Source organism: Suillus bovinus (assembly GCF_016758785.1).
Source record: "Suillus bovinus strain UH-Sbo-P2 chromosome Unknown EDB93scaffold_82, whole genome shotgun sequence".
Taxonomy (NCBI): domain Eukaryota; kingdom Fungi; phylum Basidiomycota; class Agaricomycetes; order Boletales; family Suillaceae; genus Suillus; species Suillus bovinus.
This window is the reverse complement of record NW_024542138.1, coordinates 142,328-168,974: the sequence shown is the minus strand read 5'-3', so window position 1 is coordinate 168,974 and position 26,647 is coordinate 142,328. Positions and strand designations below refer to the sequence as shown.

General features: G+C 48.0%; 12 protein-coding genes across 12 annotated transcripts; 6 read left to right on the top strand and 6 right to left on the bottom strand.

The window, feature by feature from the left end:
• Positions 1–610: 610 nt before the first annotated feature.
• Positions 611–3,126, bottom strand: EDB93DRAFT_1175137 (citrate synthase-like protein). Its single transcript, XM_041450462.1, has 13 exons — positions 2,870–3,126; positions 2,637–2,822; positions 2,333–2,586; positions 2,180–2,282; positions 2,059–2,127; positions 1,789–2,001; positions 1,578–1,637; positions 1,444–1,528; positions 1,336–1,388; positions 1,209–1,285; positions 981–1,054; positions 775–920; positions 611–726 (listed from the first exon to the last, which is right to left on the bottom strand). Exons 1-13 carry the CDS (start codon positions 2,956–2,958, stop codon positions 669–671), a joined length of 1,467 nt encoding a protein of 488 aa, XP_041303100.1. The 5' UTR covers positions 2,959–3,126; the 3' UTR covers positions 611–668.
• Positions 3,127–3,219: 93 nt separating this feature from the next.
• EDB93DRAFT_1175132 (uncharacterized protein) lies at positions 3,220–4,211 on the bottom strand. The gene has a single exon (XM_041450461.1). It carries the CDS (start codon positions 3,891–3,893, stop codon positions 3,612–3,614), a length of 282 nt encoding a protein of 93 aa, XP_041303099.1. The 5' UTR covers positions 3,894–4,211; the 3' UTR covers positions 3,220–3,611.
• Positions 4,212–4,702: 491 nt separating this feature from the next.
• EDB93DRAFT_1175128 (uncharacterized protein) lies at positions 4,703–5,750 on the top strand. The gene is made up of 2 exons (XM_041450460.1): positions 4,703–4,953; positions 5,005–5,750. Exons 1-2 carry the CDS (start codon positions 4,756–4,758, stop codon positions 5,497–5,499), a joined length of 693 nt encoding a protein of 230 aa, XP_041303098.1. The 5' UTR covers positions 4,703–4,755; the 3' UTR covers positions 5,500–5,750.
• A 200-nt stretch (positions 5,751–5,950) lies between these two features.
• Positions 5,951–7,961, bottom strand: EDB93DRAFT_1331522 (uncharacterized protein). The gene is made up of 4 exons (XM_041455211.1): positions 7,843–7,961; positions 7,069–7,785; positions 6,240–7,022; positions 5,951–6,183 (listed from the first exon to the last, which is right to left on the bottom strand). The coding sequence occupies exons 1-4, from the start codon at positions 7,930–7,932 to the stop codon at positions 6,091–6,093; spliced, it is 1,683 nt and encodes a 560-aa protein (XP_041303097.1). The 5' UTR covers positions 7,933–7,961; the 3' UTR covers positions 5,951–6,090.
• Positions 7,962–8,092: 131 nt separating this feature from the next.
• Positions 8,093–9,359, bottom strand: EDB93DRAFT_1212576 (uncharacterized protein). The gene is made up of 8 exons (XM_041451054.1): positions 9,065–9,359; positions 8,991–9,010; positions 8,898–8,926; positions 8,745–8,841; positions 8,595–8,687; positions 8,427–8,550; positions 8,267–8,350; positions 8,093–8,219 (listed from the first exon to the last, which is right to left on the bottom strand). The coding sequence occupies exons 1-8, from the start codon at positions 9,276–9,278 to the stop codon at positions 8,179–8,181; spliced, it is 702 nt and encodes a 233-aa protein (XP_041303096.1). The 5' UTR covers positions 9,279–9,359; the 3' UTR covers positions 8,093–8,178.
• A 1,452-nt stretch (positions 9,360–10,811) lies between these two features.
• On the top strand, positions 10,812–12,894 carry EDB93DRAFT_1254946 (uncharacterized protein; the record flags this gene model as incomplete). The annotated part of the gene is made up of 10 exons (XM_041453704.1): positions 10,812–10,916; positions 11,093–11,209; positions 11,405–11,538; positions 11,599–11,638; positions 11,695–11,724; positions 12,026–12,150; positions 12,211–12,267; positions 12,391–12,415; positions 12,467–12,587; positions 12,638–12,894. The coding sequence occupies 10 exons, from the start codon at positions 10,812–10,814 to the stop codon at positions 12,892–12,894; spliced, it is 1,011 nt and encodes a 336-aa protein (XP_041303095.1).
• Positions 12,895–13,668: 774 nt separating this feature from the next.
• Positions 13,669–14,758, top strand: EDB93DRAFT_1093403 (uncharacterized protein; the record flags this gene model as incomplete). Its single annotated transcript, XM_041446509.1, has 4 exons — positions 13,669–13,907; positions 13,940–14,056; positions 14,107–14,233; positions 14,288–14,758. Coding segments are annotated over 4 exons (954 nt in total), but the record flags the coding sequence as incomplete, so codon positions are not given.
• Positions 14,759–15,404: 646 nt separating this feature from the next.
• Positions 15,405–16,583, bottom strand: EDB93DRAFT_1242868 (DNA breaking-rejoining enzyme; the record flags this gene model as incomplete). The annotated part of the gene is made up of 9 exons (XM_041452077.1): positions 15,405–15,710; positions 15,762–15,802; positions 15,863–15,922; positions 15,980–16,067; positions 16,098–16,180; positions 16,202–16,291; positions 16,324–16,372; positions 16,430–16,464; positions 16,493–16,583. The coding sequence occupies 9 exons, from the start codon at positions 16,581–16,583 to the stop codon at positions 15,405–15,407; spliced, it is 843 nt and encodes a 280-aa protein (XP_041303093.1).
• Positions 16,584–17,213: 630 nt separating this feature from the next.
• Positions 17,214–19,307, bottom strand: EDB93DRAFT_1175107 (uncharacterized protein). Its single transcript, XM_041450459.1, has 8 exons — positions 19,038–19,307; positions 18,718–18,985; positions 18,544–18,638; positions 18,504–18,516; positions 18,284–18,415; positions 18,201–18,227; positions 17,620–18,060; positions 17,214–17,563 (listed from the first exon to the last, which is right to left on the bottom strand). The coding sequence occupies exons 2-8, from the start codon at positions 18,883–18,885 to the stop codon at positions 17,291–17,293; spliced, it is 1,149 nt and encodes a 382-aa protein (XP_041303092.1). The 5' UTR covers positions 18,886–18,985; positions 19,038–19,307; the 3' UTR covers positions 17,214–17,290.
• A 214-nt stretch (positions 19,308–19,521) lies between these two features.
• Positions 19,522–19,833, top strand: EDB93DRAFT_1254943 (uncharacterized protein; the record flags this gene model as incomplete). The annotated part of the gene is made up of 2 exons (XM_041453703.1): positions 19,522–19,655; positions 19,686–19,833. 2 exons carry the CDS (start codon positions 19,522–19,524, stop codon positions 19,831–19,833), a joined length of 282 nt encoding a protein of 93 aa, XP_041303091.1.
• An 838-nt stretch (positions 19,834–20,671) lies between these two features.
• On the top strand, positions 20,672–22,920 carry EDB93DRAFT_888667 (uncharacterized protein). The gene is made up of 3 exons (XM_041457829.1): positions 20,672–21,060; positions 21,112–21,506; positions 21,552–22,920. The coding sequence occupies exons 1-3, from the start codon at positions 20,719–20,721 to the stop codon at positions 22,849–22,851; spliced, it is 2,037 nt and encodes a 678-aa protein (XP_041303090.1). The 5' UTR covers positions 20,672–20,718; the 3' UTR covers positions 22,852–22,920.
• Positions 22,921–23,957: 1,037 nt separating this feature from the next.
• EDB93DRAFT_1331515 (uncharacterized protein) lies at positions 23,958–26,506 on the top strand. The gene is made up of 11 exons (XM_041455210.1): positions 23,958–24,630; positions 24,680–24,699; positions 24,751–24,765; positions 24,823–24,861; positions 24,922–24,950; positions 25,009–25,022; positions 25,076–25,111; positions 25,281–25,340; positions 25,390–25,524; positions 25,584–25,930; positions 25,986–26,506. Exons 1-11 carry the CDS (start codon positions 24,456–24,458, stop codon positions 26,100–26,102), a joined length of 987 nt encoding a protein of 328 aa, XP_041303089.1. The 5' UTR covers positions 23,958–24,455; the 3' UTR covers positions 26,103–26,506.
• The last annotated feature ends 141 nt before the right edge of the window (positions 26,507–26,647 follow it).

Below are 26,647 nucleotides of genomic sequence, written 5' to 3'. Positions count from 1 at the left end.
TAGTATGTGATATGTACTACATGTAAATTCAATTATCGATTCGCTCGCCTTCATCAATGTCACTGACGTTGAAGAGATGGACTATCGGCCCTGAATGGGATAGCGCACGAACCACTACATGGAGATTCAGAGAACTAGCCCGTCTCCCGGAACTGTCCAAGTTTCCACAATAGCTCCATGTTGTCGAGAGTCTTGGTCGCCTCGTTGAATTCTCCCTGAGGCAGGCTTTGCTCTCAATACCAGGAATAAACTGACATGTTTTGGCCCTGTATAGCCCAATCATTAGTGCATATGTGAGCATCTCGAATTGATACGAGCAATCCAACTGTTTCGTTTGTCTTGGATGACCTACTGAAGCAAAGATCCGGCAACTGACCCGGAGTTTGATCTTGGAGGATCTGGGGTCGAATCTATGTGGTTTGCCTATGAAATGTGGTGCTACTTTTATGAGGTCATGTTAATGGTCCTGGTGGATGCGAAGCTGTGAAGCATCGACCACCCGATGGTGCTAGATCATGATCCAGAAAGCAAGGCAGATCTATCGTCGAAGGGCACATCCCTGAAGACTTACGCATGGGATATTTTAGAATCTTTACGGAAAGGCTCGACATTCGCACGACATCGTTGACATTCAACGGTATGAGTGACAATAAATCTTACACCCATACTCAGAGTTTACTCCTGACCTTTCCAGCAGCCTCGGCCAATTTCCGCCTCTTCGTCATCCTGCCCAGTGAATCAGTATCCTGTCACACCATTAAGGATCACACATACCCCGAATGCTCTATCACGCTCGGCTCCACGCCAACACCAACTTGGAAAGCACCCATACGCTCTTCTAGAGGCACATAGTCACGTGCGGACGGGCCAAGGTAAAGTTGCCGAGGGCGCCAAATCTTGACTCCCGATGGAGAAAGCATCTGCATATAGGCGACGTTTAGTGAGTCTGTGGAATGAAAGAAGGCGAAGGGCATACGCACCTGTCGCCAATGTGCAACCCAGCCTACGACTCTGGGCACAACGAACAGGACTGGGAAGAAGTCCATCGGGAAACCTACCCGTTACCGTGTTACATAATTCCAGTCTTCGTACAATGCTGGCACTCACCCATCGCACGGTAAATCAGCCCGCTGATATATGAGAGTCAATTCATATCGATGATTGGATAAAAATAAGTTTACCTCCAGAAATCAACGTTCGGAGCTAACTTCCTCGATACGAATCATCTTTCAGCGCTGCATCATGCAGGGCCATTGCGGTATCAAGCAATGGATCACGGCCCGTCCTTGACTCCGCCATCAATCTTCCAATCCTGCCGCAACAATGACCACTTACACAGCAAATACCTCATCAGCAACCTTGCGAATGATAAATGAGCGCGGATCAGACTGCGGATCACCAACAATCATCAGGACAGCAAACAGTAGGAGGATGACTACGCACAGTCTTGTATACTCTGTGTCCGAATCCACTTAGCACCTTCTGACGCTTCTTTACTGCTTCTAAAAAGGCAGGGACGTTCTCGGGACTTATACAGATGTGAGGAGACGACAAGAATAGTGGCTATAAAAACGGACCTGCCAATGGAAAGAAGCATTCGAATAACAGCTTCGTTCGCACCTCCATGGAGTGGACCGCTGAGAGGTAAATACATCAGTATCGACATGAATCGAAAGCTCATGAATGAACAAAAAAAATGGCGAAGCACAAGTAAAAATGTGTTAAAGGCAATTCCATCTCGGAGAGCCTGGGGACGTAGGGGTCATTAGGATGCTGAACAGTACTCACTACAGTGACGCACAACCTGCCGAAACAGCGCTGAACGGGTCAGGTAACGATGACCCAGTCTGAAGTACGGTCGTCGAACTCGCGTTCATCTCGTGGTCGGCATGGAGGATAAAAAGGATGTCAAGTGCCTTTGCAAGAACAGGATGCGGCTTGTTTGAGTGAAGCTCTGATAGGTGGTCTGTGGGTGAGAGATGGTCGAGTTGGTAGAGGAACCTTGCGCAAGAAGAGTTTGAGATACAATGGTGCAGAACTAGTAAAATGGTGACTTACGACTCTGTATAGCTCATTCCTATTGGAGGCACGACGAAGTCGCGGCCCTGGCGGATACGGTATGCCATGCTACATGTACTATTATCAGCGAACGAAGAAGAGGACAACCACTAATACACACGCAGCTAATGTGGTAGCTTTACCGATCAGCCTGAATATTTGCCTGTCCATGTTCTGAAGTGCAGCAGGATCACCCTTGGCAGCTTTTGTGAACAAATCTTGCCCTACAAAAAGGTCACTAAGATGAGATGATACTCCAGGTCTGCTGACTCACCCTGCAAACTCGGATTTGCTTCCCCATAGTAGCTTCCCAAGTATGCAAAGGCACTTGTAAGCATCGACATGGGGTGAGCATCGTACCTAAACGAGCGGAAGAACCCTTCTGCGTCAGAATGTATTGGCCCGTGGAGGAGGACCTCGCTAGTGAAGTGGGATAATTGGGACGAGCTGGGCAACGCGCCATATATGAGGAGATAAGAAACCTCAAGGAAATTGGAGCGTTCGGCGAGTTGCTCAATTGGGTAGCCTCTGTGAAATTTGATGAGTGGTATAGTAACAGGTAAAGAATGCGTGCGTACCTGTAGCGCAATATGCCATTGTCACCGTCAATATATGTTATACGACTCTCGATCACGGCTGTGTTGAGAAAACCTCTATCAGCGACACGTAAACCGCGTTCTGTCTCGTCTTCAGGTCTGTCATTTGGACCCGGAGCAGCACGAATACCCTTGAAGAAGTTTGCAGGAATTGAGTTGTGGGAGATCCTGCGTAGCGTTAGTCGGAATCAAAGTTCTGAGGAAGAGAGACGCACGGGACGGTGTACTCCTTCCCAGTGCGGTTGTCTACAACTTTGAGGGACTCGTCTCGCTTGAGCTCAGATGCAGGAAATTGTTTGCCCATGTGAAGTTGTGAGGAGTATGATACAACTGGAGGATACTTGAATGGATGGCACGGAACAAGGCTTACGTCTTGACTCGGACGCGAGCAGCTCGTGATATTCGCATCCCGATGTTAGTTTGGTTCCTAGTTTTACCGGATGACAGAGGCGCTGTAGCCTGTCGATTTCACAAGCTTGCCATGGGTAGTCCACGCTGATCACGGGACCGGGAACTTGCCTCCAATTGGTCACAACATTTTTCATGTTTCTGGCTCATCGCCCTTGGAGAACATGGTTCAGATCACTTCTGGTGAATTTGAGGCTACGTTGCGATGAAGCTGCTTGTCATTAACCATCTAGCCGTTGTCATTATCTTCGAACACTCTACATCTTCGACAAGCGGCACTATCCTCAGGACCAACACAAGTCTGTTCCCTCTCTTTACTACTGTTCTATATGACACAGTCAAAACCTATTCCCATTCTCGCTGATATGGTTAATGATTGTGTGGGTCATAACCTGGAGTGTCTTATCGAGGGACCGACTGACGATGCCGTCGTGGAACAACGGAGACACTGACTTACATTTTGCTGGATGTCAATCATGATTTCGTCGATGTCCTGAACTGCACGCTGACCGCATCCTGACATTAAACGATGAGCTTCACTGTCGTTGGTCACAGCAAGCTCGCGGACACGGGATTCAGTCGTTCGATGCCCTCGCATGTTTGAAAGACACGCATGAAGCAATAAAATCCGACTGGAGACCATAGCGTCGATTTTCCATAAAGTTTGAGTCTTGCTAAGATAGGGAATTGAAGAGCTGTTAATTGTGAGCGCATTGATTCGCACTCGCACCACATTGAAATTTTCGTAGGGGAGGCGTTGATTGTGCCCACGACCATAAGCCGGATATATAGTGGAGAAACAGTCAGTCTGCCTTTACGCGATGAAACCATGAAGAAAGCGCACGGCGGGGAGACATAACTGTTGGTGCCTCCAGAATGATACTCCCAATCATCGGCGCTTTTCCCCCTCTGAGGTCTCTTCGATACATCATGCTACTCCATCCGGAGCAGCGGGTAAGTAGGGCGCCCATATTCCTAGTGATTATGCATCTGATGAGCAAGACAAGCACAAAGATACCTTTTGTCAAGCCGATAACGACCGTCGACGGGTGTTAGCTGAGCGGCACGAGCTTGGTAAGTACCACGTTTTCTAGCTGCCACAATAGAATTAAGTTTGTTCCATGCGGACGTGTGTTTATCGGAGGAGAGGTCACAAGTCTACTTGATGGCCTGACAAGGTCAGGGTGTTCAGTATGGATGTATCCGGACGCGCAAGCGCAAGCAACATCCCTCGCACAGCGTCTTATGCAACAGTTTCCGTTATTTGTTGCAGTACAAATATATAAATTCTCTCTCTCATGCAGTGGTGTTAGCGAAATACTTCTGGAAGTAGGACAGCACCTGGACTGGATCCAAATGTTTCGCAATTGCTGTGCAAGTCCAAGTTCAAATGTCTTGGAGTTGCACCGCTTTCTGTTGACTCCTATCTTACTTTCTTCTTTCTTTCATCATGTCAATCAGGACTTACCCCGCATTCTGCTCTCTCAACCAGCCTGAACCCAAATTACTGTCAATGCCGGTCCAGGCGCCTGTTGATCAGGCCATAAATTCTATCTTTGACAAGCTAGCTCGGGACCAGGATCTCATAGTCACACTCCAACTTTTGGAACACTTTCTTGGTGGTAAAGCACTGTCCTACAGTAACACAGGATCTTCATCGGCTGCAGACTTTCCGCCCTTCACTCAGCAGAACATGTCTCCTGGGAAATCGTCTACTTCGACTCGCACCTTTTCTCCTGCCAGTGGGGAACCATCCATTCCATCTCGCGAGACCGTTTCTCCTGAGGGATCATGTGCTCTGACTCACGATCTGACTGGGCCAGTGCAATTGAAACATGCTCGACCTCGCGTCATTCATGCCTGCGATGAATGCCGCAATAAGAAAAAAAAGGTGAGGAGGGGTCGTCACCATCATTTTCATACATCTGACGACAGAGCACAGTGTTCTGGGGAGCAGCCACTGTGTCTGAGTTGTCAAAAGGCGGGAAGGGTATGCACCTGGACACCTATAAAGACCTCGAAAAATCGCCCTTGTCTTAAGTATGGTGTGGTCAAGTTGCGTCGACCACCATCTTATACAGACGAGCGGAACTCCATGACTACTAGGCAGCTCCACATTGCGGCACCAAAACCAACGTATCCCATCAAGCTTCATGATATGCATGGTGCAGCTGCTTTGGCGTCCGCCATGCGGTATCCTCAAGCAGCGAGCTCACCTTTGGGGTCTGAGTTTCCGGCGCATATAGCCACCCGTCGGACGGGAGCTGTTGACTTCGGCTGGAGTGACTCAAGTTCGACTGACTGCAGTCATGAGTATACTTCGCTGCCTCCCACCAATCCTCCATATCTTGACAGTGTCTTGTCTTGTGTACATCCTCTCCACATGCGACGACTGTGTCATGAAGATATCTACCGCCGGGCCCTCGCCGGCCAGTAATACTTTACAAGGAGACATATTCCTGTCAGACATGTGCATCCCGTCCCACGTCTCATTCTAACCCTCCCTGGGTGTTGACACGACACTATCTGTTTGCCCGACTTTGGACTGCGGTATGGACGCTATCGTTTCACTTACATGGACACTTCAGAGATGGACTATTACCTACACGGGCGCTCCAGTGATGGGCTACATTATAGATATCGATATCCTTATTACACACGCTTCTGCGATGGGCTATTACATTATGGACATTGTACAGTAATGTACACTATTGATCTATATGAAAGAATTCCGGAAATCGAGTGATCTCGCATTTGAAACTATGTGAGACAAATTCATCGACTCATCTGAAGCAAATATGAAGGAGTGGCAACATGCGCAGTTTGATCTTCTCCGACATCCACCGACCTGAGGGGGAAACATCATTATCAAAGACTCCGTACAGTTTGATTGTGCGGATATCATAAACGATCACATTCGAGTCGCAACTAAGAATACTATACATTTGCTACCTATGTCAAAGTAAGCATTTACGCAATTCTTTCGAAGTGACAACACCCGTTTGTCCTCCAGGAGCCTTAAAACATATTAAAACGACTTTTCTCTATGTCTTTCAGGCTCCAAGCTAACCTCCATCGGCACGGGTGAAAAAACCTGAATATCAATGAGGCTAGGAGGTGACTATAATTTACCATATTACATCATCGCTGTATCTCGAGTCATAACAAAAAACTTACCCTCGTTACAGTAAGTCGATCTTGTTCTAAGAAAATCCTGTCAAGGTAATGCATCGAAAAAGGCTCGGCGCAGACAGAAGCCATGTAAGGACGGTTGGAGGTGAAGTCTTCGTCAAGGCACGACTGAGCAAACCAAACAGGCTTGCGGATCACAACTCCTGGTAAATTGGGGTCATGTATATTTTCTGAGCGAGCAATGAGTCGCTTATTGAAGTCCCAGATGTGTACGTAGAATTGTCCCTCGATGGAGAGTGCTTCCACTCTTTGACCAGGTTCAGGAGTACGATCTCGAGGAAGAGCATACGCCATTTTGCTACCGAACACACTGATTCGGTGGCTTGGATGATGCGGAAAGCACCATGTATACTTGGGTCCCCAGTCTGACCACGGAATCTCAACACGAGTCTCTGATTGTATGGCCTTTTCTGAAAACATGGCCATATCAATGACCATTATTACAGGCCACGAGGCAGGGAGAGTTTCTAGAACCATAATCTGTGACTCCATAGAGGGTACGTAGCTGGGCATTAGATCTGGGTGAGCTACTGTACCGTGGAACGATGGGGAGGCGTAAACAACATAGTGTGGCACGACCTGGGGTGCTGAATTACGGCCAGGTTTCAGAATGGGAAGGAGATAAGTGATTCGATGCCGAGGTGTGTCATCAAGTCCTTGTAATGTGTACAAGATTATACGACCTTTTGAATCGATGATAACCAATGTGTGTTTGTCGACTAGATGTAAATCGTAAAACAATGGCTCTCCTGATTCACTTAAGGCATGCTGCGTATGCTAAGCGGCAGAGTTTTTAAGAGCAGAGTGAACTTACTCTTTTAACACGACCTTTCCTCCAATCTATAAGTTGTATGAACATGTTGGACGCGCCCACCGTGTTCCGTGAAGTGCGATGCCTCGTGTAATAGAGCATAACTACACGATCCCCACAAATTGCAGGCCCACCCACAATACAAATGACGGAAAGTGCAGTAGATTCACCGGCATGCCTGCATTCCAATGAAGTGCTTGCAGAGTCCGGATGCGGAAGCCGGGATGAAGCCTGCCAAAAGTCGACCCAACAGACGGGGTGATCTTGCTGAGCATCGCCCGAATGAAACACAGAAGGCGCTGAGATTGCGACTACAAGATCCTGCAGTGGGTCGACGACGACTGAACACGCAACCAAGTTGTGTATATGTACAGACTGTTTGAATAAGTCATGTTTAGGCCACACTTGAGAGGTTTTGGTCTTGTCCTTGCAGTCTCGAACCAAAAGAGTGTTCATTCTCCATACCCATAAAGTCCCACATTTCATGGACTGTGGCTGTATGCGAGGATCGTTTGAAGCAACCACATCCTGGAAAACAGTATTGACATGGAAACCAGATCGCCACAAGGATGCCAAGTTCTTGAGTGAGGACATCTTTCTTGCAATGGCGATGGAATCTGCATCTGCGGAATCGGTCTCATTGAGGCCTTGGGCATATAGCTCAAGCTTGTATTGGATGTGGACCGAATTTTGAGCTGCACCCCAGACAATTTTGCAGATCTGACGTGATTCACAAGTTAACCTCGAAGAAACACATAACACAGGGAAAGAACAGACAATTGCACAGCGACAAATGTCCTCGGGGGTGAGGAAGAGTAGAATGTGACATATTAGCTCTGTAGGAAGCGACAATAAACCAACCGCCATGGTGATGGTTTTGAAGAAAGGAGTTAAACCGTGCAATTATGTAACGTTTGTCACCAGCAAGTCACCAGTATTCTAATGTCAAGAATCCTCCGGCGCATTATGCATGTACCTAGGTGATTTCAAAGAGTGAAAATCCTTACAGTATACTCATCGCTGAATTAAGGTGCAACAAACCATGATTGCTTGAAATACAATATACATCTGGTATCGTGAGCTTTCGCTGTACATATCCTTGCTCCAGACCATTTACTCGCTCGCCGCTTGCTTCTTCTCTCGTGAAAGCCAGCCTATCCGATCTCAGCAGAGAAAAGACGAACGGAGAAAAACACCTTACCTCTCATTTTTTGGTCGTGAGCTTTTTGCCGTTCACGGTCCATCGATTTCTGACGCGCAAGCTCTGCGTCGACCATAGGTGCCTCTGAATGACAGACATAAGTATTACATATTCGTTGGTCAGCAAGATATCCCAGAAGAGAATTCAAAATACGACGCACCATTGGGGGCAACCTTCTTTATCTCATTGAGAGCCGTCTCCGCTTTCTCGAAAAATCCAAGCTCTCCAAGGGCCTTTGCTTTTCGGAAAAGCGCCTTAGAATTAGCAGCGTTTTTGCTAAGAGCCTACAAAATTCAGCGAGAAATAGTTGTGTCAAGGGGCGACAAACCTTGTCGGCAGTATCCACCGCCCGCTTCCAGTTCTCTTGTTTGATATGACAGGCAGACATATTTGCATATACTTTCTCCAGAATTATATCTGCCTGTCGAGCAAAGACCTCCTGTTACCTTTCATCGATCGATGAACTTCGAGTTCATACCTCAGTCGTTACATCTTTTGCACCAGCAGCTTGGTCGACTGCTGATACCGACGATGGAGACGACGGGCCAGCCATTCCAAGTGATTGAAGGGCGTTTCTGCAACATCGAGGGTTCGTAAGGCATGAACACGTGCTAACATAGTGCATCCGTACTTATCGATGCCGTGAAGATACAGAAGAGTCTTCATGTAGTAGCTATGTCAGAGGTCGTCTCTACATCGTACCAGTCTTTGGTCATATCCTCACCTCATGGTACGATCGCAATGCTACACACGATATAAAGATCACCTAATTAACAATGCCAAGGATACGCCACTCACCACTTTTGATATCTCCTACTTTGAACGCAGCATCACCAGCGTCTTTCTTCGAGCGTGCGGTGGCCAACTTTGACTCGACGGTAGATAATTCCGCTTGTGTAGGTACTTTGACGTTTGCATCGCGGATGTTATCCTGCACGACACCAGGTGATGAAACCGACTCTATGATCTCCGAGGCCTGAGTAGTTGAGAAAGAGGTATCTAGATTTGACATCGTCGGGAAAATTAGTGGTAGGATAGAGAAATTTAAGAGTAGTGATTGTAAGACTTTAATAGGGATCAAAGGGCGTAGTACGGCAGTAAACAGAGCTTTTCAAGTTAGTCCCTATCAGCTCGGATACTGCCGAATCCCGACAATAAGTCAGACGCGAATTTGAACTGACACGTCTTTTGAAAGATGAACTACTAACGGCGTCAGGCTACGACTTGGGTCTTCTTGGGTCCCTCGAATGCCTCGCAAACTCAAGCTTGTCTCTGCACGTTTAGCTCGTTGGTTTCCTGTGTCTTTGACACTAACTCTGGGCGAAAGCTAGTTCGCGCTTGATTTTGTTCTCACTATATGCCTAGCTATGCCACGTCCGGACCACATATCAACTTTGGTGCGTGGAACGAGATATAGCTATTCCTTTACTTGGTTCCATTGATGACCTCACTTCACACCCCTGCATATGGTGCGCACGTCAGGATTCATCGCAAAGCACCCAGTCAAACTCGAAAATATATACTTGAATAGATCTGACTTGAAACTCCTTCAAAGGTTCATTTCGAGCACCAAGGGACTTGTTTGGTTGCGAGACCTTCAAATCTAAGTATATGGTGGTCGACCACGAGCTTGAAGTTATATTTTTGAGCCCAAGGATAAGCTATTATCCCTGCCAAAATAATCGCACGAGTTACTATAAGCTCACTGTTCATGGAATATCGATCATAGTATTCTCGACGAGATTCGGCGATGTCTCTTCGTCATGCAAGGTCTTTTGAACTGGGTAAATGCAAAACCGGCTTCGCTCAGCTTAAGTTGGAACACAGCTGTACTTGGAAAGCTGGCCCCGCAATGAGATTTGCCTCTAAGACGCTTCGTCGTAAAGTCGACGAGGGGCTCTGTTGGGTACTGGTGGACGATTCGTCACAAATGTAAATATTTTTGAGAAGTATAGCTGCCGGCGTGGAAAACCACCGTCCGGTCACAGTGTGACCGCAGGAAACGGTTCGTGACCGTTTCAGTGACGGCTGACGAAGCCGATCGCTGATCGGGTCAGACACCCGACACCGCCGCGCCTAGCGAGCCATTAGCGTACACCGTGTGTAAATATAGTCTAAGTCTAAGTCTAAATCCCAAATCTTCAAATCCCCCCCTCCCCTTCTTGCGGAAAAACGCGCGCGACGCGCGACTTCAAAAACGTGACACCCAGCCCTCACAAGAGGGGAGGCTGAAAAACTCTTGGCCATTTGGATTAAAAGGAGAGAAGAGAAGAAAAAAAAGGGATAGTAGCAGGCGCCAAATTGCATTGCAGCCGTGTGATGGCCGCCTCATCTGCGCACACACCCAAGAATTCGGAGCGACAGGGATTCACTCACTGGGGGCATCTTGTATTTGGGTTTTGGAGAAGTAGAGCTGCTTGGGAAGGAATGTTGGAGTCTTGATGAACCTTGAGAGCAAAGGAGGGGACAGTTGGTGTGAAGAGATTGGTTTGAGAGCTGGAAAAGGTGCATGCTGACTACTTGTGGGGCCTAGCCAGTTGCCCTGATGTTCTTTGCCAGCACCAATGTACTAGGTTCCGAAGAGGACCTTGCGGTCCTGCCGGACATCACGCCCATTTGGGAGGGTCTTTTTTCGCCCAAGAAACCTATGGTGGGATGGCGTGATTCCCTGCTAAAACAGAGGGACGTGCAGTTGGACCATGCCATTCCTCCAAAAAAACACCGTCCTTGCGTGCTAAAGACGCTCCTGCATGCGCTCAACACGATCCCTGGCATGTGACTTGTTAGGTTTTACTTTGTTTATTGTTGACCTGCTCATTTCTCCAGCCACACATCTACTGGTACTGCCCATTCTACATCGAAGTACTCGAGGCAGAGGCGTACCCACAGCAAGTTCTTACCAACTTGAAACTGCCAGCAAGAATCCAATATTTCAATACCAAGGTAAGTTCCACTAACAAGAAACTGCTGGCTAGGAACTCAATATTTTCAATAAGTTGGGTTCTTGCTGTGAGAAACTGCCGGCTAGAACACAGTATTTTCAATATGAAGGTAAGTTTCACTATTGCTCCAAGAAACTGCCGGCTAGAACTCAATATTTTCTATAAGTTGAGTAGAACCGTCCTCACTCCAATATAGCGATCTCTGGTGGCAGAAGAGATGTTCAAGAACCCTCGTCTCCAAGATCACACTGACCCAACCAAACTTATTCACACCGCGCTGCATTTTACAGTGGTTTGCAGGCATTTATCGATGGAAGGAGGAGGTTCAAGGTATGCAAATGTCTCCACTGACCCAACCCCAAAATTATTCACACCGCGCTGTATTGACAGCGGTTTACAGGCATTTATTGATGGAAAGAGGAGGTTCAAGGTACGGAACCAACCCCAAACTTATTCACACCACGCTGTATTTACAGTGGTTTACAGGCATTTATCGATGGAAAGAGGAGGTTCAAGGTATGGAACCAACCCCAAACTTATTCACACCATGCTGTATTTACAGCGGTTTACAGGCATTTATTGATGGAAAGAGGAGTTGTCTCCACTGACCCAACCCCAAACTTATTCACACCGCGCTGTATTTACAGCAGTTTACAGGCATTTATCGATGGAAAGAGGAGTTGTCTCCACTGACCCAACCCCAAACTTATTCACACCGCGCTGTATTTACAGCGGTTTACAGGCATTTATTGATGGAAAGAGGAGTTGTCTCCACTGACCCAACCCCAAACTTATTCACACCGCGCTGTATTTACAGTGGTTTACAGGCATTTATCGATGGAAAGAGGAGTTGTCTCCACTGACCCAACCCCAAACTTATTCACACCGCGCTGTATTTACAGCGGTTTACAGGCATTTATCGATGGAAAGAGGAGGTTTAAGGTACGCAAATGTCTCCACTGACCCAACCCAAACTTATTCACACCACGCTGTATTTTATAGCGGTTTGCAGGCATTCATTGATGCCCTCACCGCCCTCACCGCTATAATGTGCTCCAGGTGATCATCCGCCAGGGACCCAATTTGCGGCACTGTGCTCATGCCACTCAAGGCAAATATAGGTAAATACATGCATGTATTTAGGAGTGGGCGCACACTAATTTGTCCTCATCTGTCTTATAGTATGGGCGTCAACAACCTTTGGGAGGTATGTGCACCGCTGGGCCATTTTCAGATTTGAAGCTCATTCGTTTTACAGTTACTAGAGCCTGCTGCAAAAACAGTGCCCATTACCTCGCTTGCCCTCCAGGACCGCTATGTGGGACCTGCTCCTCACCTGCCCTATGTGATAGGAGTTGACACAAGGTCAGTCTTTGCACGTTCGTATTGTCACATTTGGTACTAAACTCCTTCTCACCACATGCAGCAGGGTGGTTTGAACAGTGTCAACAAGGCAAGTGGCACCTGTTACAAGAACATCTAGACGCTTGGGCCCCTACCATTTTTCTCCTAATCCTCCTCGTATCAGCCCTCGCGTCATACCCTTACCCCGACCTTACCCTTGTCATCCTTGTCATCCTCGCATTCCCTTTCGCTCTCTATCTGTCGCTTCAGCAAAGCCAGTACATCTGGCCGGACCCTTTTGCTGACGAAGCATACCCATGCTCCATTCCACCACCTGACTGATCCTGTGGACAGTCCCTTTTGCCCTTACCGTCTGGACGGTAACCTATGATACGATGCACGACGCATCCCCTTCACCCCGTTTCCCTTCTTGATCTCTGACTCAGTGCGCAGTCGCACATGCGACCTATACTTAGCTCCGCAGTTGCACGGTCGTGCCCCTGCGCGTTTCACTTCTTATTCTGATCTTTGACTCACTTTCTTATCTGCACGTTCAGAGCTCGTCCGTGTCTCACTTCGAACGTGCCTTCCTTTTATGGTCATACCCTTTACCGATTGCTTCTCTTGGTAGTACGAGTTATCATCCACTAATACGCTTCCTGTCCTCTATATAAACTCGCTACCATGTAACATATTCCTTAACTTGAATCTACTTGGTTCTTGACCTCCTACTCTCACCAGAGTGATCCTTTCTGCCTCGCCAGCAGTCTATATTCTATCTTCTTATCTGCTCCTCGCGGATAAGCCTATAGTCTCGACCTTTACTCATCGACTTCGTTGACGAGCAAAGCCCCTGTTAACTAGTCGGACTTCTGTCCTTCTAATTAACGACGATCCTTACGATTAACCTTCGGGTATCGTAAGCCTAGGCCGATATAGCTTATTGTCTCACACCTGCTTGACATAAGCTACCCGATTTGGACATAGGCGTCAAATCTTACTTGCTGAAACTCGCCAAGTAAGACCCCTAACCTTGGGCTAGCCCAAGGACGTCCTCGACCATTGACGACACACGCTCTGTTTGAGCGTCACCAACAAATACCATCCAAGTCGTAACAGCGCCGTGCACACGCTCAGACTGGGCAGAACCCTGCCCTTCAGACATTCTTATTCTGCCTCGCTCGACTTACTCAGTTCCCGGTACAACTAGTCTTCTGCTATGATGGCAACCAGCGGCCTGATGTCAAACGAGGGCATAAGGTATCTTCTAGGGAACACTGGATGGTCAAGCCGACTCAACGCATCTTGGATGTCTTCAATACTGCAATGGATTATGGTGTGTCTTCTTTACCTTCGTTCATCCTCATCATTCAACCCTGGTATGTAGGCTGCAGGAGAAGCTGAGGCTCAACTTTGCATTGATGAATAGGGCCGGTGTCATTGATGCTGTACTGACAGACGACAGTGATACCTTCGTATTTGGTGCGAAGACTGTCCTTCGAAAGTAAGTTTTCACTCAGGTTTAGATATCTGTTCCTTATGCTCCTGCCTTAGCTCAACACTTTCGATGGACACGATCAAGATGTATACTGCCGGCGCCATTCAGGAACGAATTGACCGTTGTCTCACTGGTGATGCTTTCATTACCATGGCCATCTGCTGCTGCGGTGATTATGATAAGGTAAGCCTCGAACACATCATGCGGATACTGATTTTTGTTAACTTTCTTCTTCAGAGTGGTCTTCTGGGCTGCAGGTGCGAGACAGCACTTGGTTTGGTCCGCTGCATGGACAACAGTATGTTGCGTAGTGCCATATGCAGCAACAACCAAGGCTGGAGTCTCAAAGAGTGGCGAAACATTGCTCAATGTCACCTTTTGAGTGATCCCACTGGGAAGATGGGCCGATCGCATCCAGCGCTTGCTCGCTCGCTCCCTGAATCATTCCCCAGTGCGGACACCATCAATTCGTATGCGCACCCTGCAGTCACCTCACTCGCCGAGGTACCCAAACTGCAGCTGCCAGCCCCTCCTGACCTTGCCCAGCTTGCATGTGTGATCCAGCAGTTCCTAGGCTGGGACTCGAAGAAGCTTCTTAGTGCCTTCCACACCACTATCTGGCCCGTTGTCATCCTACATGAACTCCTGGAGGATCTTGCCAACAATTCACCCAGGAGCAATGAGGTACGTGATTGCTTTATATTCTAAACATGCTGATGGACATGTAGTCTAGTTCAGCCTTGCCTCAGGCTGCACCAGGGCAGTGTTTCTGAACCGCACATCACACTCAAAGAAGACACTTGCAGGGATTTCCGGGCACAATACTGACGTGCCCATTGATGGGCTTGAGAAGGCCACAATGCAGTTGCTCGAGGAGCCAGCCCCAGGCCATCGGGATGATATCACACCATCGCATAAGTACGTTTGAGTATGGCTTGCTGACAGAATCTATGACTGCTGGGCGAAGACAATGTTCCTATCATCGTCAGGTGATCTCCGCACGGAGGTACGTCGCTCAGCCATATTGTCATTGTTCTTGCTGATGTACAGATAGAGCCGCCCCTCATCAATGACTCATACTGTCCATCAGTTGTCTGCACATCCTGTCTCTGATTTTGATTCTGATTCTCCCGCCTCCTCTTCTATGAGCGTTATTGACCTTACAGAAGATGCAGTGGCGTTTGCTGGTGGCACTATCATTGATCTTACAGGTGATGATGATAGTGAATTGATTGATCTCACTCTTTGATGTATGTTTGGGTACTGTACTTGTATCTCGTCGCATTTGAATAAATAACAGTTTTATTGCAAGTACTATGTTATGACAGGAAGTCAAAAGTCTACTGTTTTGTTCTTAAGCGGATGAACAGCACTGCCCACACTGCCGGCACTTGATAGTTGGCTGCTGGTTGGGGTTGAAAAAGTGCTCTCTTGGCTCGGCAGGGTCGTCATTTGAAGAGATAAGGTACTTTACTATTGTCATGTTCGTGAATTCAGTGCTCCACCCACCCCACTCACAAATCCGTCTCAGGTGCCAGCGCCTCTCTACATGCAGATATTGACAGCCTCCCCGACGAAACGAGTGCGTGCCATAGGGGGCAGGGTCGATACCTATGTCAAGGAGATTGTTCCGGAAGAGCTCCAAGAACTGTTCCAAAGACTAGATGGTCATATTTAGCTATTTCGATCGACGTACACAGTAATAACGTACCATAGGGCTGTTTGCCTCTGCTATGCGGTCGCCAGATGCCACTTTTCAGAAAAGATAGCCTGATGTCAACTTAGACTCTCGCAGCCAGGCAGCAAGTGCACGTGCAGGACAGATATGAGCTTCGTCCGACGGGAGGACCCAGAGGTGAAAGGGCTTGATATCTAAAATTACGTATCTTAATTGTAGTCCTGCGAGCTCAATATAGATTGAATACATACCTCCATTTTGGTGGGTCTTCCGGAAGGGAAGGTATAGCACAACCCGATCTTGCTCCACATGAAGATCATGAACCTGTATTTTGAGAACCTCATCAAATCACAACATGCACAAGAACACCACCGTATATGCAGCCGGCAGAAGTCTTCGGACACGTCCACCGCCCCAGTGGTCTAAGTTTTTGGTACCAGTAGTTCCCGAGCCTCCTGCAGATTTTCACCCACCAGGTTGATATGCCTGGATAGTCCAGTTCCGAGGAAGGTGGTTGTGATTGTGAAGTTTAAACAATATTTTCCTGCAAACGTTTGAAGGTTCTTCGAAGCAAAAAATTGAGAATTAATGTGACTCACCGATGTTATAGCACGAGCGCTGTTGGCAACCTCGCTGGCTTGGATCTAGGGTATTGGATGATCAGCCGTCAAATCAGTCAAAATAATCAAAGTGCTATATACCTTGCGCCTCCGCAGTGAACACATGAAAGATGACCCTCAAACTGAGATTGAAGGATTGCCAACCATGGTTGCCATCTCCAGCATCGGACTCATGCACATGCATGTTTCCGAGACCGTGGAGCTTACCAAAGGCATAGGTCATCGATGCTCGCATCTCTTCTGAGCATGTCCATATGTCCCCCGGTCTTTGGTGGATGGTTTTGGGCTGCCATCAAGATTAAGAGAGTCGCAACTTCCAGCATCGTGTCAAGTGTTTGTTAATTCAATTGAGTGGGACTCGGACTCCACGCATTCATAATCCAAAGCAATGATGACCCAAGGAGCATTTGGTTGTGGTTTCTTGTGAAGAACTCCTCATCTGTCCGTAAAAGCCTCATCTCAACGGCAAACACGAGACATGAATTTATCAACCTGTCAAAGTGGAACAATCAAAGTCATGATGCAACTGTTAGGACTAATGACTCACCTCTGATATTCAATGTCTGTACCCTCTGTAACCCCCTTAGAAGCCTCCATGAGAGTCGCTTGAAGTTTAGTAAACTCAGAAGCATCCATTGACATATTCGTTGTCGGGGCACTTTGTTCTTTCTCGCTGCTGGGGTTAATTAAGGTTTCTTGTTCTGCTGCAACGTCCTCTTCGATATTGGCATTCTCAAGGTCAGCGGCAAGTGGAATCACCGCTGTGCAGACCAGCAAAGCACTGCATGGGGTCAATCACTGTAGTGGCCATGATTCAACAGAAAACTTTGCAGACTCTTACTGTGCTTGGGACTCGGACCAATCGTTAATTGGCAATTGCGGGTGCTAATACTTGTATTACCGGCAAGCATAAACTTGTGTACCTAACAGAAGATACAGGTCCTATCTACAGCACTTAGTCAACTCAAAGTACCTTTTCACGATAGCAGATGGCCTTGTCATGACATACTCTCCACCTCCCCTCCGGTAAGTAAAATCAGTATCAAATGTGGCGCCAAACTCTCTGCGCACCTGTTCCACAATGCGGGACTGAGTCGACTTGCGTACATCATGCAGCTTGTCGACGATGGCACTATACTTCATGTGCTCTCCTTTAGCACTGAAGGTAGCCCAGAACTGCTCTGGGCTGCCTTGACGGTAACACTCGATAATGTCCTGGGCACCAAGGAAGGTCAGTCGGATGCAGCCGAGCATTACAGGGTTGTACTCACCCGCCAATCAGACCATTTCTTCTTCGGGCCCTTCCACTGCTTGTCTTTGCCATAGCGGTAGAGTACCGGCCAATATTTAACTGCAATTGGATGGCCGCGGATGACAATAACAGACAGACCTTTCCAGTACTCACTATGGTCATCCCACATGCTATTTAGGTGTGCAATATCGTGTGCGAAGCTGATGGCAGGGGGATCAGGAATCTCACTGTCGTCCACTTGTAGGATGGTTCCATCTCCAAGGTGGAGTAGACGGGGGTTTCCTATGGCCGGCGGCGGAGATGCACTAGGTGCGCGGCTTTCCACTGCAATGGTCTCGACACCAGAGTGAGTAAAACCTTCGGCACCTAGCGCAGGTGGTGACCAGACAGCACTGGGTTCATGGAGGGCATCTTGAACAAGGCTGACGATCCTTGAGCTCACGTTTTGGACAATGGTGTCCTGCAACTGTCATCGATTAGCTCAGGGGATAAAGTGTGATAAGAAGTGACCCTCATCAATGTAGGCAGGATAGGGTGCATTCATCACTTATAGCAAGCGGGCAGATATACTGGGCTCAGCACCAGTCGCCCGTCTGGTACCGGATACTTCGTGCCAATCATCTCAGCCTGTCAAGGCTTTCAACAAGGATCAATTAAAAGAACCAAGGAACAGAATAGCTCACCCACGGCAACAGAGCAGCGACCTCCAGTTGAGGGTGCGTCGTTGTCCCTTGATCGTCAGTGACAGTTGCAGCAGTGGCAGCACCAACCAACTGCGCACGGCGCTGCATCTGCTTGGTGCGGCCTGCCCTGCCCTAGGTATATCTGTGGGTTTGTGTGTTCCGAGGTCCCTTGTGGGACTTGTGGGCACCTGGACGTTAGCCTTAAGTCACAGGGGTCAACTCCTGGTGAACGCCTACTCCAAAAAAAATTACTCGCACACCTGTCCCATGAGTCAGGATCACGACTGAATACTTCTAACTGCTCAATCAACATGGCCTTGTTGCCCGTCTGGCGGAGGTCGAACTCATTGCAGTGCTGCTTCAGCACTTTTACAGTCATATTGTAGCTATGGTACCAATGTCAGCATCATCAGAGAGGAAGCGTGTCAACTTACATGGGGATACTGTACTGAAGGTTCTCCTTCGCGCCTGAATCGTCGGGGGAAGGGAAGCAACTGCTCAGACAGAGTTTCACTGACCATACTTAGGTCATGCGCACTAGCATCAACGCTCCAGAATGCCGTGTCACCATCCGAGACGGGATACAGTCCAGCCACATTCATTTGCACGAAGCTCAAAATGCTGTCGTCATTGTCGTCGTCAAGGCAGAGGCAGGTCTGCAGAAAGTGAGGAGAATCTTCCGTTTCCACAATGGATATGTTGCTATAAGAACAATGAAAGTCGAGACACTCAGAATAATGGCAAAAGTGCTGGCCTCGTTGAGTTTGTTTGATGGTGCTAGAGGGGCGACAGTTGGCTCTGCCTGACGCCCGAGCTGGAATCGTGTTCGGAGCCGACTGACGAGTGAATGGGCTGAAGGGTGATGGCTGTGGGGGCTTGCCTGTACCGGGGACGATAGCTAGAGAGGTAAGGACGCACGCCCAATGCTCAGCATGAGGCAGCAGCCGATCTGGGGGACGGGCAAGTCAGCAATGCGAACGGTATGGTATCAGTACCAGTATAGTGCAAGAAAGTGACAAGAGAAAGGGACCGTCTTCGCTAGGTCAGCGTGCCTTGTGACGGCGTTTGCCGAAGTGTCACGCCCACCAACGGACGGTGTTCTGTGCGAGTCTGAGCGAGAAGATTGTTTGTCGGTATTTGGCTCGCTTAACTCTAAGCTCGACGTTCGCGACATCCTCCGCGTAATTCAACTCTACCCCTGTCCACTGGAAATCACACCAAAAACAAACAGAAACGCGATGGCACTGATCGGCACGATTGCTGGTTTCTCATTATTCGGTCTTGCAGCGCGTTTTGGGCAGCTGGCAATAAAGAAGAGAATCTCATGGAGATGTGCGTGCCCTCATTCACTACAACATTCACTGTGCCGCAGGTATAACACTGATACTGACGTCTTGAGCAGACCTTGGCGGACACGCATTGTCAATGGCGTTTTTGGTTATGCTGGATATTGGGCATATCAGTGGGACGAACGTGCGGCGGTTATGCTTGCGCAGAAGCGTGCGGAGATTACTGAACGGAGAGAACGGAAGTTGGCGCAAGCTCAGTAATTTATTTAGATTTTGTGGTGCGGAGGTGAGTTCGTGATTCTGATTGATTTTTTCATTATGATGACAGACTGAATATTTTGGCTTGAAGGTTGATCACGCGTAGGGTACGAAGGATACCAACCACTTTAATGGAGTGTACTGTGTATATTAGGTATCTTTCGACGCCGCACTGACGTTGAACCTTGTGGTCATTGAGCAATACCATTCCTCCACGTCGAACCTCATGTTTGTCCTATGCCAACTTTATGCCACAAAATACTTGGAAACAAGCTTTGGTGCCAGCGCCTGGTGATGAAACTACTAGTAGAGACCAATGGAGTAATTGTATGTGTTCACACTGTCCCTCCTTTGGTCCCTACTATGTGCTTGGGTATCCATATACTTCCATTCCTTCCGTTTAACTTGAGCAGTGACGTGACTTGGGGCGTTGTGATATTGGATTCTGAGAGCTGCGGGTGTTCTATCAGCGACACCCTAAGTTAGATCTGATGATTTTGACAAGGGTTCCAGAAGGAAGAAACCAAAATAGATATTACTGCGGTGGTAGAACGAAAGCGTAAGTAAGTGCGTAGTCATCATACATTCGAGGTCCGCTAGTCCTGGAAAGAGGCAAGGATTGACCTCCAACGACGACAGCAGTCACTGTCCCAGAACTCCCGCTGAAGCTATGTCCTTACTAGATTTGAGCAGCGTGTTTTCTCTTGCGCTAAATCCCCTACTGTTATTTGAATGCCGATATCTGGCTGCGGATAGGATTCGCTGTATAGAAGGGCGGTGGTACAAGTGCCGCCGGTTTTGCTGTACGTATGAGATGTCTTCTTGATTTCATCGCTTTGGATGATTTGCTTCGGTCGGAGTTAGTAATAATCTCTGATTATGTAATTTATGCCTCATGGTCACTGTTTCTCCCCGGACGACGACGACAAGAACATTGTCGGTGCCATTCGACGCGTTCCCTATGCCAGTCACTCATTTGATTGTCTGCTCAAGTTTCACCACTCGCTCTCATCATCCCACGTCCAAATATTCCCAGACCGCGTCTTCCAACAAGTTTCTTTCGTTTCTTCTGCTCCACGAACTCCTTCTCGTAGCCCAGTCGCGTCTCATATTTTCATTTCGCCCCCAGCTCCCAATAGGAACAGTTGTGATTCATGGAATAGCTCAAACTATGATTTTGACGACCCTAACTTAGACTGGAAGGAAGATGAAGTTAGGTTACTTGGCAGGGTGGGTCGAATTTCGGGTTTCGTCAAATAATTCACCTAAAATTCGCCACAGACCTTGGATGCTCTACCTTCTCATCTTATCACACCTTTCAACGGCTCAATTCCGCCTCCGAACCTTCTTGACAAGATTGCACGTGGTATCACTGCTGCCAAAGGCCCAAATGACTGGCCCCATTCCGTCACCGCGACGCGTGCTAAATTGCTCGACCTGGCCCGCGCAAGAGCAATGGAGGAGCGGAGAAAGTCCATCATTGATGAGGACGTCATCTTTCTCAGCGGCAATGTACATCGTCCAGCAGATATGAGCAAATGTGCTGAGCGCAACGATACTTCACCAGACGTACTTCAACCTACCACAAACACTCCTAAGCGCCACCCACTATACAGGCAGTCCAGTATGGATTTCATGACTGACGCAAAAGCTGACCATAACGAGAGCATCGCTCGGTATGTCTTTCCCTCCGTTCTATCCCCTTATCTGATTATACGCAGCCTCTCGCACCGTCTCCAACGACACGAGCACACTTTCCACCACCCGTACTTACGTCCTGCTCACTTGCGTCGCCCAATGGAACATTCCTTTACTCCCTCGACACCCAGCTCATCAACGCTCAATGCCTCCCAGAGCAATATACGAAAGTCCACTGCGTCTTCAAATTCAAATTCTACCTTTGGCACTCCCATTTCCTCATCGGCGCCTCTCCGTCCTTCCTCCCTGCGCAGATCGTCCACGTTGACCCTCGCGAGCTCTTGCGATATGCGCGTAGATCCGGAAGGTGATGGCGAGAATCTATTCAAGACTGCCGAATTTCGCCGTAGCGGAGGGTATCCTGACGCAGCTATCGTTGGTGTAAAGGTAAAGAAAGTCCCTACGCAGCCTACTAGTCCAAGGACACCGTCAACAAAGAATGCTAAGACGTCCTATTCAAAAACAAAACCTAAAGTCCTCGCTCTATCCGTAATCTCCCCGCCAAAGACACCTCCATCCAAACCTCGAGTGCTACCCACTACCTCAATCAAAGCAGCCACGCCCATCAAGCAGCCTAAATTTCGCAAGGGACACATGCCTTCCCTATCCATCTCCTCCGACGAAGAGGAGACAGCACGTTCTCAACGTGCGAAGAAGCCCCGTACGAGTGAACCTTCGTGGTCGCTAATCGCCTCCTCAGACACACATGCACGACAGACCCTGCCAGTTTTGGCACCAACGCAAATTACTACTACATCGTCTGTGCACAAGGATCAGGCTAAAAAACGCGAATCTGGGCGAAGTGCTTTTTCACTGCCCAAAGCTTCCTCTAGCTCGTCGGAGAACGACAACGAATTTTCGACGGCGAGTGTGGAGACTGCTGCAACAACCGTTTCGCTCTCTACACCTGCCTTGCCAGTGTCTATGCCAAAGGCAAAACCCAAGCCAAAGGAGACGGTGGAACCGAAGGCAACGACGAAGCTAAAGCCCATCCGCCGCAACCTGATGCGCAACCCCTCGATGTTTGGTCCTGAACTCCCGTGTCCACAGGCAACTCCATCGCCTCCGTCGCGTATCCCGCTGTCATCTCCTATCGGATCTCCTGTTGCAGTATCCCGTGCGTCTCCCGTGACTGCATCTCCGAGTACGCCTTCGATGTCCCCAAGAACACCTGCTACACCTCTGCTCGCTACCCAGACACGTCCACGCACGCTTCGCCGTGCTGCTCGTAGGATCTCGTTTGGGAGCCTGAGAGCTGCGAGTCCTGTTTTGTCTGGCGAGAGTGGGGTGGTCACGCTTGGGAGTGCGTTTCAGCTTGCTTGATTTCACTTTCAATGGTCTAGTGTGAGCGGTGCTCACAGACATTCATCTTATCTTATCTTCGATGCTTCAATTATGATTTTTTCGTCTCCTCCGTCTTCATCTCTGTATATCTTGGATTTCGATGTACTTGTATGTCTTTGACGATCGTTCTCACTACTTCATTTGATGAATTCTTTTGCTTTCTTTCTTTTCCCTAGTTCTCTCTTCACGTCTTTTTTTTCGGCGTTCGCAGGTTGCAATCTTCTCTTGCTGTTGCCTTTTTGAAAACTGATCTGGTTTTGGTACTTGTGTGCGAATCTTTTTTCTGTTCATCTTGTTCGCCTTCAGCCCATACTCTGACGTCCCTCCTATCTCTTCCGCCTTCTCGTCCCCGCCCAATCCCTTCGCTCCTGACCTGTCTTTTTCGTTTTCCAATCGTCAAAGGTATGTCTCGCATGTCTCTCACCTCGAATCTGCTAATAATCCATATTTCGTTAGGACGCCCACACACTCACTCGTTCGCTTGTTCGCCATTGTGCGTGATAATGCACCCTCCTTTGTTCTCCGCTTTAAGCGACCACTGTCATTCTCGCTCTGCCGTGAAACGCGCAGTTCACACTCCCTGTCTTTCGGTTTCTTGATCTCTCCAATATCAATCTCTCGTCTGCTTGGGACGGGTTTTTTCATGGATGGATGAAACTCTTCCTTCAATGAATGGAAGGTTCATATTCATTTCTCCCTCTCTGGCTATTCGCTCCTCAAGCTCGTCGACGAGCTTGATCATCTATTCATCAGTGCATCCATCCCATTCCGCCATTACGTTTGAACCACCAAATTGGATCATCACACATTCATTAACTTCGCATTCATGCTGTACCATCATGGCCATTTCATCATCGCTTTCGTTCCTACTGCCTCCGCTCCTGTCTACATCATTTGATCGTTCTTTCTTTGTACGACAAGCCCCTCCTCTTTTGTACAAACCGCCCCTCTATCCCCTTCTTTGTACAACTCAATTTCTTTGTACGACTGCCTTCGTCCCTACACACGTAGATCGTGTTTTATGACAAGGAATTATATACGACGCATGTATGTACTTTTGGTCGCATTTGTACTAATCAGCGTGTACAGGATTCTTGCTCGTGCCGTAAATAATTACAAAGAATGTCTGCAACGAGGATCGGCTTGCCAAGGCGCCGTTCAATCCTGTGCTAGATCAATGATCTGAATGGTGTCATTGATGGGCTGAGATCGAACTCATCGCTCAACTATACCCAAAGAATACTTCGAAGACGGCACTGCGATGGCACGCCGCTGAAATTGCGAACAGGTTTCCGATCCTCATGCACATGGCTTGCTCATGGCGGCGTTTCAAACATTTTGCAAGTCACCACATTGCATGATTGCATCCACATCTGCTACTTCCGAATCGATCTTATCGATATATTCCCGGATGCACCGTCCTTTTGTACCTGAATTCATGCTGAAACCACTTACGATAAACCAGATATCATTTCTCTCACTTACTAAGGTTAAGCGCTGGATGGTGTGGTATATCAAGCACGAATGCGATCGTTTTACGTCCACCAAGCTTCCCCGCTCGCTCGCTCCCATCCTCTGACAGTATGACTGTAGTCTCGAACGATCCAAGTTACTGGCCAACCATCGATTCGACAATTTTTTACAGCTATTTCGTAGGTCCGTGGAGAGCCAGCCACATGATGACCGTGATGACTCGATTGACATTGGCTGCCCGGGCTTCACAGTTACAATCATGTGCTGCGGTAATATACGATTGGGGTGAGCAATATCGAGTATGAAAAGACCGCTGATATCATGGGATTTCTAGGACTTACGTTCGGACAAGAGGTAGGTCGACACCATCACAGGAGCAGTCGTCTCGCTGACAACAGTTTATAGGTGGAGCTGATCTGGGTGAGCGAACTTTCAGATGAAAAAAAGATATAAAAATGGTAGCTAACTCCGCGGCAGAGGCAACGGTGGTCCATGATGACCGTTTTGTATCTCATTGTATGTAGATTGTGTTTTGAAGCGTGGTTGGCGAGTTGTACTGAAGGGAACACATCCTAGGCACGATATATTGCAATAGCATTCTCTGTGTACGTTTTGACGTTCAAACCATTGGTATTGTGCTCATTATCCGTCTTTCACAACCAGGATCAACATGTTGAGTATGTTTTCCTTGTATAGACCCTATTTCTTTCTTCTGACGGGCGGCATACAGTCAGTCTTCCAACGGTTTCGAAGACCGGTACAGTGAGTAGTATTCCGCACCGATGCCTTCCCGTCCAAACAACTGAACTACCATGCAGGGGTGAGTGAGATTCTCGAATGACTCGTAACTTCAATATAACGACTCCCACAGTTGTGAGTTTCTTGCGAGCTTGTGGTCTTCTGAAGCTAACAACTAATGTTGCTGGATTCGTCAGGCCTTATTATGATTGACGCAATTAATTGGATGAGTGACTTCATACATATAATACTCGGTGGTGAGCTATACACTTCCATGATATTAACTTGATTGAAACATCATGCAAGTCATTGCGATCGCTCGGCTGCATGCCATGTATCAGGGATCCAGAAAGATGCTGACATTTCTTATTGTTATCTTTCTGGCCATCAGAATCCCTGTCGAAGTGATGAGCGCAATGATGACGGCGCAGATTTCAGGGGGTAAGCTCTAATGTTTGTGTGATATGCTTAAGTGCATCAGGCTCACTGACATGTACCAGAGGAATACATCCTTTCCGGCATCTATAGGTGCAGAATTAGCTATCCGGACAATTCTATATTCCTGGGTTCTATGACTTGGATACTTGGCACTGTGTGGGAGGTCCTTTCACTGTGTCTCGCGGTCTGGATTGCTGTGAAGCACTTCCGTGAACTACGAAGACGCTCAAACGGGAGGCATTATGGGGCACTGTTTTACGGTGTTAATGCAAACTCACGTTACTTACTTTGCAAGGTGAGCTCACAACGTAAACTTGGTTTTCCTGTTCCGCTGAAGTTTGGCGCGCGCACTAGTTTTTGGCTGTCCTCTTCCCTGCAGATCAGTTTTTTCTCTCCGACATTCATAGCGGTATGCCGATCTGTCACCACCCTCTACGTGCGACAATGATTCATCATTTCTATAGCACGAAGATTCCCAGGGCATTCAGATTTATATCTGTCTGATTCAAATCTTCCAGATGGCGCAGCTGTCCTGTGCTGGGACCACGTCTTATCCTTGGCGTTCGAGAATACAACGCTAAGCTCGTGGACGCCTCCGATACAGCAACCGATATGACTTCAATTGCTTTCCAAGAACGTGTTTTATGTGGAAACTAGCACTACCGTGTAGTTCGGAAGATGCTCGATGTGATTTACGACTGGTAGGCTGTCTGATACAGAGCGGTTTTTGTATTTAGTTTTGTCGCGGAACTTACTTAAGTTATTTAATGTTACAAGATATATTCGAAAGAGATATCAATATTAATGTTCCTACCACTTGCAATTGCATAATCCCCACGGCCCTCCGGGCAGCCCAGGACCCTTCGTATCATTTCACAACAAAGAAAAAAAAGAAAACAAAAATGCACGATCACAGTTTTTCCATTGGTATAAACCTAGCTGAGATCTTTGTCGATGTTCCACGTACGGTATTAGGAGAGCAAGGATATAAAGTGATTCGCTTGGATGACATTGCGGGGATCACTGAGTCTTAGTAAGTGTCTCTAGCAAGGTCAGATGTTTAGACTGATCGATGAAACTGGGCTGCGGACACAATCGCGTCAGGGGAAAGATATATTAGGAAACC